The 13,631-nt window shown below is 42.3% G+C and overlaps 1 protein-coding gene across 5 annotated transcripts in view; it reads right to left on the bottom strand.

The window, feature by feature from the left end:
* Window positions 1-13,025, bottom strand: part of ARIH2 (ariadne RBR E3 ubiquitin protein ligase 2) — a 46,390-nt gene extending 33,365 nt beyond the window's left edge. For 3 of the 5 annotated variants that reach the window (XM_029242873.1, XM_029242872.1, XM_029242868.1), the window contains exons 1-3: window positions 12,889-13,025; window positions 9,540-9,598; window positions 7,819-8,161 (exon numbers count right to left, since the gene is read on the bottom strand). Coding sequence is in view for 4 of the 5 variants with exons in the window: in XM_029242872.1 (XP_029098705.1) it covers window positions 7,819-8,067 (249 nt within the window). In the remaining variant the exon portion in view is untranslated. Of the gene's footprint in view, window positions 1-7,818; window positions 8,162-9,539; window positions 9,599-12,492; window positions 12,559-12,888 lie in introns of those variants that run through there. The other 2 variants (XM_029242870.1, XM_029242871.1) reach the window with 2 other exon arrangements.
* Between the last annotated feature and the right edge of the window lie 606 nt (window positions 13,026-13,631).

Genomic DNA, 13,631 nt, shown 5'->3' with positions numbered 1-13,631 from the left:
TCCGCCTGCCAATGCAGGGGACACGGGTTTGAGCCCTGGTCCAGGAAAATCCCACATGCCATGGAGCAACTAAGCCCGTGAGACACAACTACTGAGCCTGTGCTCTAGAGCCTGCATGCCACAACTACTGAGCCCATGTGCCACAACTACTGAAACCTGCGTGCCTAGAGCCTGTGCTCCGCAACGAGAAGCCATTGCAATGAGAAGCCTGCACACCACAATGAAGAGTAGGCCCTGCTCGCCGCAACTAGAGAAAGCCCACGTTCAACAACAAAGACTCAATGACGAAGACCCAATGCAGCCAAAAATAAAAAATAAACAACTTAAAAAAGAAAAAAGAAAGAAACATGTACCACAAAGTGGTATAGAGGCAAGAGTGTCTGACTGTGGAGATGAGAGAGGGCTTCATGGGAGAAGGGAGTCAAGGGTAAATCCTCAGTTTCCAGCTTGGTAGATGGTGGTATCACCAATTAAGATAGAGAATCCAGAAAGCCACGTTTGATGGCACTGGAATATTTCTTGTAAAACGTGGCAAGGCTATATACAGACTGGAAAATGATGGTGAGAACATTGAAGAAACCAGTAAAAGTCTAAAACAACGGAAAAAGGAAATGAGTGGGTAGAGCATGTACTGGCCAGGAAAGAAACTGCTAGTCACAGAGAGCAACATTTTCAGATAGAGACCACTCTTTGTTCATGATTATAAGAACAGCTCTGTTCTCCTGTTAAAATCTCCAAACAAACCTCTCACTCTTCCTGCCTGTACTTTCCTCTATTTATGATTGGTAACTTGTGGTTATCACAGTAAAACCATTTCATGTTTATAAAGGCTCGTGATAGTTTAAAGAAAAGAGAACACAACGTAAGCTTCATATTCCGACAATTCATGACAGTTTAATTAATCAAGCCACAGGCAGACACATTTTAGGACGAGCAAGGTGAGAAGCTTCCTGCTATCTCAGTCTGTACCTTTCTCAAATCTTTCCTACAACTCTTCACTCTTTCGAGCAGAGAACTCTAATCCTTTAAATTTTTCCTAGAGCAGTAGGGGAGTGATATTGGGACAGAGCAAAAGTTAAAGTAAGGAGGTGCTTGGGAATTCCCTGGCGGTCCAGTGGTTAAGGATCCACACTTCCACTGCAGGGGGCACAGGTTCGATCCCTGGTAGGGGAACTAAGATTCCCGCATGCCATGTGGCATGGGAAAAAAAAAAAAAAAAAAGGTAAGGAGGTGCCTTAGTAACAAGGATCCCAAAATCAACTAAGCTCAGCACTTCATTAAGGAGTGCTGTCAATGCAGGCACAAGACCAACCGCTGCAGTTCATCAGAAATGTAGGAACAAAAGACAGGCTACATTCCCCTATAATCTTTTCCTAGTCCCAATTCAAAATTCAATTTGTGTTATTTTTACTTTTATTATCAGTAGGCCCCAGGAGAAGGACACTAGAGGCTTTGGATGAAGGCAAAAGAGTCCAAGGTACATGATCCAACTACCACACACACACTCAGAAGCATCAGTCAGTAATATGTCACCCAGAACCTTCCACAATGTGGCTCCTACCCTATGACTCAAAATGCACAATCCTGAGAATGTTTTAAGGACCCACAGCAAACATGTGAAAGCAATATTCTCCTTATTCAACTCTTGCCCTGCTTCTACCATGACCATGTTTGAACACTCATGTGCCAGGCACTTTATATGCATCATCTCACTTAATGCTGTGAAGAAGGTATTAATTATCATTATTTTATAGATGAGGAAACTGAAGCTTAGAGATGTTGAGAAACTTGCCCATGGTCATGTTATATTAAATGGCAGAAAAGGAACTGGAACCTAGTTATCTGACCACTAGCCCAGGCTCAACAACACAAAGGCCACATCCATGAAAATACTCACAGCAATATAACCAGTCCCCATAACTGTAACACATAAGTACTCACCTAAATGCCCAATGGGGAAACCTTGAGAAAATTATGGTTCAAGAACAAGATGGTATGTTATCCCTAAAATAACTAATGAGGATGAAGTATAAACAAGAGGAAATGTTGGAAATTTACACAAAAAAATAGAATATATAAATACATGTACATAATGATTACTAGAATGTACTGTTGCCCAGATCAAGGATTCTTGTCTATTTTGTTCACAGCTATTTTCCCAGTGCCTGTAACATAGTAGGTGCTCAATAAATATTGGTTGAATGAATGAATGAATTGCAGCACAGTAACATTATCTATGAATAGGGACAAGACCTAAGGATAATAAGCAAGGAAGAAAACTTTTATTTTACATTAATGGAATTATGAATGATATTCTTCAACTGTATTAACATCTCAACAATAATCATTTAAATATAAATAAGTTCAGGTTTAGGACAACTGTGGAATTAGAATCACCCCTTGATTACAAATGGTTTACACGGTTCCTAAGGTAGTGTGAAAGTACAAGAAAAGACCAGAATGAAAGCTGGCCTTGAATCTGATGAAGAGCTTCTTTTCTGGAAGGCAGTGAGCATGTTGTGTGTGATGCCAGGTACACAGTGAGGACACAAAGTCAATGATAACAATAACCTTTCTAAGCTGGCAAGACAGGGACAACTCTAGCACTAGCTGCACTTAGGCAATTCTCAATGTCACTCTGGACATTTCTCATCTCCCTTTAAAAAACAAATTTATATACCAGTAAAACACAAATCAGACTTCCAGACTAAAGTATGGTGAAGTATGGTCAACACATCCACTAACAACCAACTATTTGAAACACAGGAATTTAATCTAGATTCTGAGATACAGGCATGCAAAGAAACCTGACATCAGATCATAAAAATAGAAATCAGATGGCTGTTCAGCACACAAACATTCAGTGTTACTAGGCCCAGTTTAAAGATACTTTTCCATGAGTAGTAACAAGAAAACAACCATTACTTGGTTAATTAATGAATGTATAAATAAAAGTAAAATGTTTTTTAAATTCAGCTATACCAGAATACAAGAAAGTTGATTTAATAAAGTTAGTCTTTTCCAGGTATTATACAAAAACTCAGTGCCACTTGAGAGAAAGGATAAATATAAGGTATTTGTTGTTAAGAATATTAACTGCTTATGTTACAAATGACAAATGCATAGAAACCGGGTTGTTTTGAACAAGGGACTATAAAGACTTCTGCACTTAAAGTCAGAAGTCCTGAAAACTCATGATTCATCCACGAAAGGGAAAAATGATCCACAGAAAAAGAATTCTTGAGAGATTTTCCAGCCATATTTTGCTGAATAGCAAGCACTAGATCTTAAAACAAATTCAAGCAAGAGGGTGGCAGAATAGAGTGTTCTAGGGAACATTTTCCCAGCTCTACTACAGTTAATACAGCAATTCGTAAAGCAAGAACTGTAGTAAAAACACTCATTAATAACCAGTTTACTTCTCTAACCATATTTGAGGAAAACCAGGCTTGAGAAAATGAGCAGCACAGTTCAGCACTGAAGTTTAAAAAATCAAATTCTTCCCTCCAACAGTAAAGACACCTTAGGCTGCATTCATGATCCTCTACATTTTATTCTTTTTTACCTATACATCTTAGTCTCCCACTCCAGCCCAGAAGGTAACTTCCCCATCCCCATGCTTAATCGATCCGTGGACTTTGGTTACTTGCACTGCTGCTGCACCCTATCTTGAAGTTTATCCTATGAGCAGAAAGCTCAGATAGCTCACGGTAGCTCCATGGACTAGATCTAGCCCAAAATGTACTATTTCTTCTCCTTTCTGAAGCATGAGCAGGGCTCTGAGCAGCAACACTCTGCCTCTCCCGCCCACAGCCCTGACATGCTGCTGAGAGAAGGCGCACACAACGTGGGAGACGCTTCCAGCCCATCACCAATGAAAGCCAGCCTGGGCTCTCTCTGGGGCTCAACCATGCCTAATCTCCTTCTTAGGCAGCCTGACAGCAAATGCCTCATGAAATTCAGGGAACAGTACCAACAGGATTCACTGAATGACAAAATTATTCTAAGTTAACTATAGCACATTTTGCAATAAAAATGCCTGTTATTACCAGAAAAGGCCTCCCCTCATCTATAGCAGCAATAATAATATTTGTGTAAGTTTCATATAAAAATACAGCATGTAGGGTTTCCCTGGTGGCACAGTGGTTAAGAAACCACCTGCCAATGTAGGGGATATGGGTTTGAGCCCTGGTCCAGGAAGATCCCACATGCCGTGGAGCAACTAAGCCCATGTGCCACAACTACTGAGCCTGCAAGCCACAACTACTGAGCCCACACGCCACAACTACTGAAGCCCACACACCTAGAGCCCGTGCTCTGCAACAATAGAAGCCACCACAATGAGAATCCCGCGCACCACACCGAAGAGTAGCCCCCACTCACTGCAACTACAGAAAGCCTGTGCGCAGCAACGAAGACTCAACACAGACAAAAATAAATAAAATTTAAAAAAATTTTTTAAAAGGTAACTTTGTTTTCTTTAAAGACTGAAATATCACTAAAGTATTCGTCAGAGATTTTCCCCCTCTTACAACACAATCCACCTCACTTGGCAATCATTTCATCTTTCACGACTATTCCATTTGTATAGGATGTTAGCTCATTCCCTAAACAATGCTTCTGTTTTGCCATTATTTGAACATCAGCAGTCCCCACCGCCACCACCCCATAACAGATAAGCATTTTCTCTGTTGTCTATCCTCAGTCCGGGATCTGATTTTCTGGGCACTTTCCTTTCTCAATTAATGATCTTACTCAAGGACTGGTCCCAGAATACATACAGGAAGACTCTCTGACACCAAGGGCCCTCACTAAACCAAAAGCCCAGTGTCCCAGGCAACTGGCAATTTTCTACCCAGGCAACTGGCAATTTTCTGCTTAAGAGACTTCAAATCCCAAAATGTAACAGAAGGCTTAATTTTGTTAGGCTACGGCTAACCGACAGGCAACTGCCAGAACACAACAAAATGAGTAACACAGATCAGTGGAAAACTGATGCCACTCCTCAAACTTAGCTTTTGTTCATGGACAGCTGCTCATAAGGCTCTAATTTTAAACCACGTACGTATCACATTTCCTACTAGCTGAATAACACCTAAATCATATGAAAGAATTAAATATCTCAATAAGTCACAGAGTTGTGCAAACAGCACCATGACCAATGAGGGAAAACAGTACTGACCTGGGTGATGACTACTGAGCTCCATTCTCAGAGACACATGCAACAGGGGAGTGAGAGTAGCCAAAGCACCTGTGAACACCATTCTGTAAACTCAGCACTTAAATTATTTCCTCGTCTCAAAAAAATTTTAAATACAAAAATAAAACCAATGCTAGTTTTTAGCCAGCCTGAGAGAGGAAGATTGTGTGTGATTCCCTCTCCCTTACTCTTAACCAAGCTATTTCTGCCTGTTGTCTTTGGTCAAATTCCTGAACCACTTAAAACACCACTGAGCCCCTTTATGTGCAGCCAAGCCACCAAACGAGCCAGGACGTTTGCCGCCCAGCCCCAGAAAGGAAATGGTGTTAACATGCTCCTCAGTGAGGGAGGGAAAAAAATCCATCTTCTACTTCTACCATCATCTAAAATTTCATGGATTATTTTCCTCTTTGCTTCATTTTCTCTTTAACCCTTTCCTGAGGTTTCAACTTTCTTCCATCTCTCTTTGTTCATTCATCTCTGTTCCAAGTTCTTTTTGTTCTACTCTTCATGATCTTGAGGGACAGAATAATGCCCTTTTACGACAGTAGAGAATATACAGCAGGGACTAGGAAATCTAGCTCACACCAATAACATCAGCTACATCATCAAAAATTGACAAAATCCACAAGTATCTCAAAATTATTCAATACCTATTATGGATGAAACACTATGATAGCAATGATGGGAGAGAGAAGGTAAAATGTAGTTTCTGCCCTCCAGGAAGTAACAATCTAGTTGGAGAGAACATGCAAAAACATGTGAAAAGGTAAAACAACATGAAGCAGTCAGAAGACTACACTATACGATGTAATAAACACGGGCTGTAACATTTGTACACTGGGACCAAAAGAAACAACCACTGTGTTCTAAAGGGTCTTGAGGAGACTCACTCAGGGAAATCACAAGGTAGACTCTGAAGGAGCCCTGAGGGTACTAAAAGGTGAGGAGATGAAGGAAAGGCTTTCCAGGGGGCCGACAATATGACAGCCTAATAAAAAGGAAGGACGTAAAATGGTAAATTTTATGGATTTTACTACAATTAAAAAAAAAAAAAAAGGAGGAAAGGGCCTGTGCCCCTCAGCTGTGCCCCGCTCTAGCAGGTCAGGAAGTCAGCGCAAGGGGCTGGACAAACTGAGAATTCCTACGCATAGATGGGAACATCCTGATGAACTTAGTCAATTGATACCATCCAGAACCACACACCTGACAATTTTTTTTGTAATTTTGAATACCAAGACTATGTATAATATGGTTAAAGTAAAAGAAACTAGTTGACCAGATAGGGAGAGGTGTGAATAACGAGGAAGGAAAGGATCTGCTGCCTCTTTTCTACCAGGGAAATGCCCTTGGAAAGCAGAGGTCCCAGCAGCTTTGTTATCGTTATGGTGGAGAAATCCCAAACCCAGAGGTTCCAATGGGTCTCCATTCTTCAGAGTTTTATGCTGAGCACAAGAGAGGAAATGTGCACACTTCTAGGAGTGAGTCACACAAAAAGCTTTAGCTTTCAGCTAGTTGCTAATAAAGCCCTGAGTGTCCAAATCCAAGGTATTAGTTAGCCTTTGCCGAACACCTGGAAAAAAAAATTGCCTGAACTAGTAGATAAAGCAACTTTTATAGTAATGACCCATGGCACACCTTAGTTATTTCCATTTAAATACCAACATGAAAATTATTTGGTTGAATTCATTCCAATGTGCTCTTGATCTTCAATTTTAGCAAACAACAAAATCCATGTAACAGTTCCTGAAAGGAAGGTCAGGGAAAACAGTAAAGTAGGAGAAATTTCCCCACTTTCACATAATGGCCAAGGTTAGAGGAGAAAGAAACATGCTGGGAAATTGTCTAAATGACTATAATAATATTCACATTCACAGTACATGGTGTTCTATGTGGCTATGCTATGTACTAGGGTAATATTACATAGTACAAAAGGTACATAGTGAGGACAGTAACTGGCCTGAGGTGCAAGATATTGAAAAGTATGCTAGTTTAAGTGTTAAAAATAAGGTGCTTGCTAGAATAACCAATTTTGTTAGTTACTTAAAATTTCAATTTAACACCCCCCAAAATCAATGAAATACAAGCTATGAGAACTTGCTTTATTCTTAGTTATTGCTAAAATCTCTTTCAACATCAGACATTAGTCATCAGTATACGAAACAAATGAGCTCATTAGCCCAGAAGCACTGATTATTCACAGCAAACCAGGAGATCTAGGTACCTCTCTTAAGACATTTATCAGTCACCCACACACTGGTGTGTTGAAGATGGTGATTCTGATGCTTATCCTGTCTTACCTCATAAAGTTTCATAAGACTTTCTGAAACAAGTGTTAATCTATGTAGTTCTGCTTTCTATGTACTTCTGGTCTATTTTTCCTGAATCCACCCCACCCTTCCTTTCTAATTCCTAGTAGTCTGGGAAGCTGAGGACCTTAGATATGCACATATTAGCAAACAAAGTAAATGCATCAAATGTGTCCAGATGATGCAACATACAGTTATATTTGGTTTCAAGCTACAGGCCATTTGATCAGTCTGAAGGCGACGTTAGCAACAGCTCATATTTAGATTTAATTGCAGGAATTACACTTGGGAATTGACAACGCTGCTCACCTTTAAGACAGAGGCTAAGCTGGTCATGTGCTCATTGAGAGCACCCTCGGACTCCTTGTAGGTCAAGCAGGTGAACTGGTACTCCTCAGGATCAAAGGCATCGGCCCCTTGCTGCTCCACATCGCTGGCTACGCCCACATAATAGTCCTCTATGTCCCCAGGGTCCTCGTCCTCTTCCTCTTCCTCACAATTCGGGTCATAGTCCTCTTCATTGCTGTCAGACCCCTGGCTATTCATGTCCACAGACATCTTAACATCCAGGCGAGTTGCAGATCAGGAAAGCAGTTTTTTCCCCTCCCCACAAACTTTACCACTTTCTCAAATGCATTAGTGTTTTTGTCTTCTAAGGGAAGAAAAGAAAACAATAAGTGTTACTTACTTTCACTATGAGAAGCTGTAACAGAAACCATTCAAGAATCAAAATGGCATAGCCCTGGTCCTATCCCCACTGTGGCCTATTCCAACTCTCCCCTCATACAAGAAACCTCACCACCATCTCTATGCCCAGGCTTTTCAAAGGGAAACCCTTTCCTGGAGGGGCAGAAGCAGTTAACAATGGTAACTTCACATGAAGGGTCTGGCATGAAAGAGTAAGGCTATCTGCTCTATGTCAAGGAGTTAAATTCCCATAGATTTGTCCTTCCTGCCACGGTCCTTAAGAGAGGAGTACATTCCCACAGCTGGCTGCCCACAGAGGAAGCACCCTAAAAGCTAAACAACCAAAGTTTAAAATCTCTTAGCTAATTATGCTCCACTGAGTGGTGACACAGTACATAAATAGGGACACAGTTCTTTCCCTAATATCTAGGGAAAGAATACCATTGTTTTACAGACATCACTCTCAGATAAATGGAAAAAAAGGTGCATAGTAAAGAAAAAATAAAAACCACATAGCTCTTCAACATCCTCCTCTAGTCTGCAAAGTTAACTGATTTTTCCATTTTAAAGGGTTCTACTAATCTTTTAAAAGAGGTACTTAAGAGGCAAAGAAACTGACCCAATAGTGAAGGAAAACTATAGATATTCTGCCTTAGCAGGATAAGGCTAGAATCTACTTAGGGTAAAGAAACAAGAGATCAAATGTAACAAGCTACTGAAAAATCCTCACAGATCAAAATGTTACTCAATTACATATAAATGAAAAGAGAATACTAGTTGAGAAAGCAAAACAGTCACAAGTCTTAACTTCTTCTCAGAGAGGACTTTGGCAAATACCCATTAACTTCTCTGCACAAGAATTATTTCAAGTGATCATTTCCAAGTAACAGTATCAAATAGTGATTTAAATCTAAAAATAATAGGACCTTAAAATGCAAGAGCATTTGGATTGAATAGTATGTAAATAATTTACATAACCAAATCTGGATCAAATACTAAAGTAAATTTAAAACCTATTTGAAGTACATAATCCCTCCAAAAAAAAAAAAAAATTAAAACAAAGATTAAAAATCAATGTGTGCTGAATATGTAACCAGCATAAGGGATTATAGAGCCACATTTTAATGATATTATAAAAATATCAGTGAATCTACCTGATGTTACCTATAAATGCTCAAATTAAAAAATAAGTCACATTAATGAGAGAGCAGTAATGTAATACTTGCAGTTTGACTTTTAACAAAATTGTTTTGTATGCTAGAACCACCTCATCACAACTGAACTTAACTATGGTATTTTTCCTTTAGGAGAAAAAATTAATCTTTAAATTAAATTAAAACTACCTGTAATTCCTGAAGATCTTTCAGGAAGATGTCATCCAAATAGTCTATATAATTTCCATCTAAAATGAAAAGAGATAGTTCTATTTATATATTTTAAAATTGGTACCCTGAGTTTGCAAATTTATTTTCTAAAAAGTAAAGACATTTAAAAGGACAAGCAGCAAGGGACCAGAAATTGTTTTCTTATAAGTCCCACAGAAATCTATATGTCATAATTATATACTGACAAGAGTTACATGGCCTTCTAAAAAAAGAAAGTATTGAAAGTAAACAGTGGGACTTCCCTGGTGGCACAGTGGTTAAGAATCCACCTGCCAATGAAGGGGACACAGGTTCAATCCCTGGTCCAGGATGATCCCACACGCCATGGAGCAACTAAGCCCGAGCACCATAACTACTTCTGCACCCTAGAACCCACATGCCACAGCTACTGAGCCCACGTGCCACAACTGCTGAGGCTCACGTGCCTAGAGCCCGTGCTCCACAACAAGAGAAGCCACTGCAATGAGAAGCCCGTGCACCGCAACGAAGAGTAGCCCCTGCTCACGGCAACTAGAGAAAAGCTTGCGCACAGCAATGAAGACCCAACACAGCCATAAATAAATAAATAAATAAATAAATAGACTTAAATAAATAAATAAACAGCTAACAATAATTTAACCTGGGGTACTGGTGAGAGAAATGGATACCCAGTTCCCTCCCTCAGTTTGAAAGCCCACCACACCTCACTTTTTTTTTAAAATTTTTATTGGAGTACAGTTGATTTACAATGTTGGGCACCACCTCACTCTTATTGTTAAGATTTCCTAAATTAACTACCACAATTTCAATTTTAAATGTTACATAGAGGTTGACAAAGCAAATCATAATTGACTTAAACTGGACTTTTGCCATGAAGTCATCTCCACTAACACTTACAGAATACTGCCAATATTTCAGATCTCACTTTATTCATGAAAAAAATATTTTCAAATAAAAAAGTCCCCAAAAGAAAACAAAAAACAAAACAAAACAAAGAGAGAGAAAACAGAGGGAATTCCCTGGTGGTCCAGTGGTTTGGGCTCAAAAAAAGACAAAAAAAATATCTCCAGTAGAATGCCCACTAGGCAATATTAACACCCATTTTCCACCTCTCTTCTGACATGCTCAAGGGCTACCTGACTTTCTCAGAACTGCAGATCCCACTAACCAAGACTAAATAAGTACTATTTTCTTACTTAATTAGAAATTTTATGTCCATTTCTTTATCCTTTTGAATTTCTTGGAAAACCAGAGCTTATAACTTTCAAAGAAATACTTCAAACACAAACAGGCAAATTTAAACTAAATGAAAATCAAAGTCCAAACAATGATTATGGAAGATGATTTCCAAGATAGAAGACGAATAATTGATTTTTTTATTGTTTTCTTTTATCTGCATTTTTATGTACGATACTGCTTATTAGGCAAATCTGCATAAAGAGCATTATAAATATTGCTCCCATCTACAAAATATCACTACCAATAATACCTTTCATTTAATGAGAGCCAATTTCAGGTCAGACTCATTCTCATTAAATGTTTATAACCCTACAAAGTGGCTATCATCCCTTTCTTACAAATGAGGAAACTAGAGTTCAAAAAGATTAAGCAACTTGCCCAGGACCACACTGCTGCCAACCAGTAGAGTCCAGCATAATACTTTCACCAGATCCAGGGCCTATGAGGACTCATAACGCCTCATCACCCTCCCAGAGAGCCTAATACTATCCACAAAGCTACCTCCAGAATCACAACAAAAAAAGCACCGTTTTGGGCTTCCCTGGTGGCGCAGTGGTTGAGAGTCCGCCTGCCGATTCAGGGGACACGGGTTCGTGCCCCGGTCCGGGAAGATCCCACATGCCGCGGAGCGGCTGGGCCCGTGAGCCATGGCCGCTGAGCCTGCGCGTCCGGAGCCTGTGCTCCGCAACCAGAGGGCCCGCGTACCGCAGAAAAAAAAAAAAAAAAAAAAAGCACCGTTTTCACTTTCTCTAGATTTTTTTCTCCAGGATTTGGGCTCACAGGTTGCCCATGGCCTTCTCACCAACTAAATATTCAAGAAACAGGGGAAACTTCAGGCTGCCTTCCAAAAAGGAGAATGTCATTTCATACTTACTGGGTGTTCTAGGTCCAAATTTAAATAAAACCTTAATTTTTAATCTTTTCCAAGTTAAATACCCCTATTCTATTTGAAAGAGTGCTGACATTGCTTAAAGGGGCCAGTATGTTATTACTTTATTAACAGAACTGATGATAACGCTTTGATTTCCTTTGGATATTAAATATTATCCTTACATCCCAAACAGAAAAGGAGTAACAGAAATTACTCCTCCCCCTTCCCCCAGTCAAAGTCACGTGTTCAGAAGACCTGCCACCCACCCTGGGCTAAAGAATTCAAACGGAAGACTTCTCAATTTAAAGATGACAAGAACAAAACACAGACTTTTTGGTGGGTCTGACAACGTTTACTCCAGACGAAATATTTAGCACTGTAGGGTCAGTTACTAAGTCTCCAAGTCCGAAAAAAATTACTTGATACAAAAATATGAACCCTGTCTAATACGGTAGCCACTAACCACATGTGGTTATTTAAATTTAACTTAACTTAAAAATTAAATTTAACATTTGCTTTTTCAGTTGAACGAGCCGTAAGTCAAATGCTCAATGTCCACGTGTGGACAATGGCTACCCTACTTAACAGCAAAGATACAGAATATGACCATTGTGGCAGAAAGTTCTGTGGGACAGGGTAACAATCAGTACTGAGGTGAAGTCATCCCAGAACACGGTCGCCTCTGCCGCCGCTAGCACAGCAGCGTCGGGCGAGGCGTCGGCGCAGCTCCTGGGCCGCCTGTCCCGTCCGAGGCGCCGCGGTATCCGCGAGGACACGGAGCCCACGCGCTGCGGGACCCTTCACCAACGGACGTTAACTAACCGCGCGGGCGGCACTGCTAGAGCTCCCAACGATGACTCGAGTGGGGAGCCCCGAAGGCAGCGCGTCTGCCGGCGCAACCGGCGGGGAGGGCCCAGATGCGCCAGCGCCAGTCGATCAGAGACGCTGGCCTCCGACCTCACTGCAAGCTGAGCAGGCGGCGAGAGTAGGAATAACGGAGAGACGCCAGGCGCCGGTTCGCCCTGGCCTCAGCCTTCAGCCGCCCCTCGGCGGGTGGCGGAGTGCGCTGAAACAGTGTAAGAGCTGCCAAGGGCGCCGGGACCTCGCGGGCAGCGACGAAGGCGGAGCCCCGGCCGAGCTAGGGAGGCGCGCGGAGAGCCCACCCCCTCCCCCGGCCCGCCGGGGTAAACAAGGCCTAGACTCGCACCGCGCACTTACCGGGAGCCGTGGCCCCGCGGCCGCTGAGCCCGGGCGGGCCAGACCGGGTCGGGCCGGGCCAGAAGAACCGGGTCCAGGCGCGGCGGCGGCGGAGGCGGCGGGCCAACCCCGGTCAAGGCCCGCGCTGCTTCCTCCGGCGAAGCCGTCTCAGCAGCTCCGGAAGTGCTCAGAGCAGTTCCGTCACTTCCGGCCCGGGGTCGACCCGCGGTCGCCGGGGTCGCGGCAGGCGCTGGGCAGTAACGCCTCTCTGCGGACACTTCGCTACAGCCCAGCGCTGCGACCCAGAGTGGGCCCAGAGCACAGCCGGTGCCGACTGCTGCGAGAGGCAGCAGAGGAGAGGATTCGGCTTATTGGAGAGTGGTCACGGCACCTCTTCCGGCTTTTGCTTACAAGCGCCGCCCGCCGGGATACTTTAAACCAGGGTTCTTCTGTCGGACTCCCCACTTCTCTGTTTGTAATCGGTGTCCGGCACCGAAAAGACATCCAGACGTTCGTGGAGTGGATAAAAGACTGTTGTTTCCCGGCCGCTATCTAGTCGAAGAAAAGCTAGGTCTTTGGGTCAGCGCGCAGGGCCGGGAATTTCTGCGTACGTTCTGAGGCCGTCGCCTGGTGGCCGCCGATTCACAGGACCACGCCAGGCTTCCGCTTCCCTCTCCGCGGCCTAGTTCGCTGCCTAATTCTTTGGCTTCCCATTCACCCAAGATTGAATCTTAACTGCCTTGTTGCGCAGTTTCTTCAAACAG

This window comes from Monodon monoceros, unplaced genomic scaffold, assembly GCF_005190385.1.
Source record: "Monodon monoceros isolate NGI ecotype Baffin Bay Population unplaced genomic scaffold, NGI_Narwhal_1 Super_Scaffold_3, whole genome shotgun sequence".
NCBI lineage: Eukaryota > Metazoa > Chordata > Mammalia > Artiodactyla > Monodontidae > Monodon > Monodon monoceros.
Note: the sequence above shows the minus strand (reverse complement) of the source record. Positions and strands in the feature narration are given on the sequence as shown.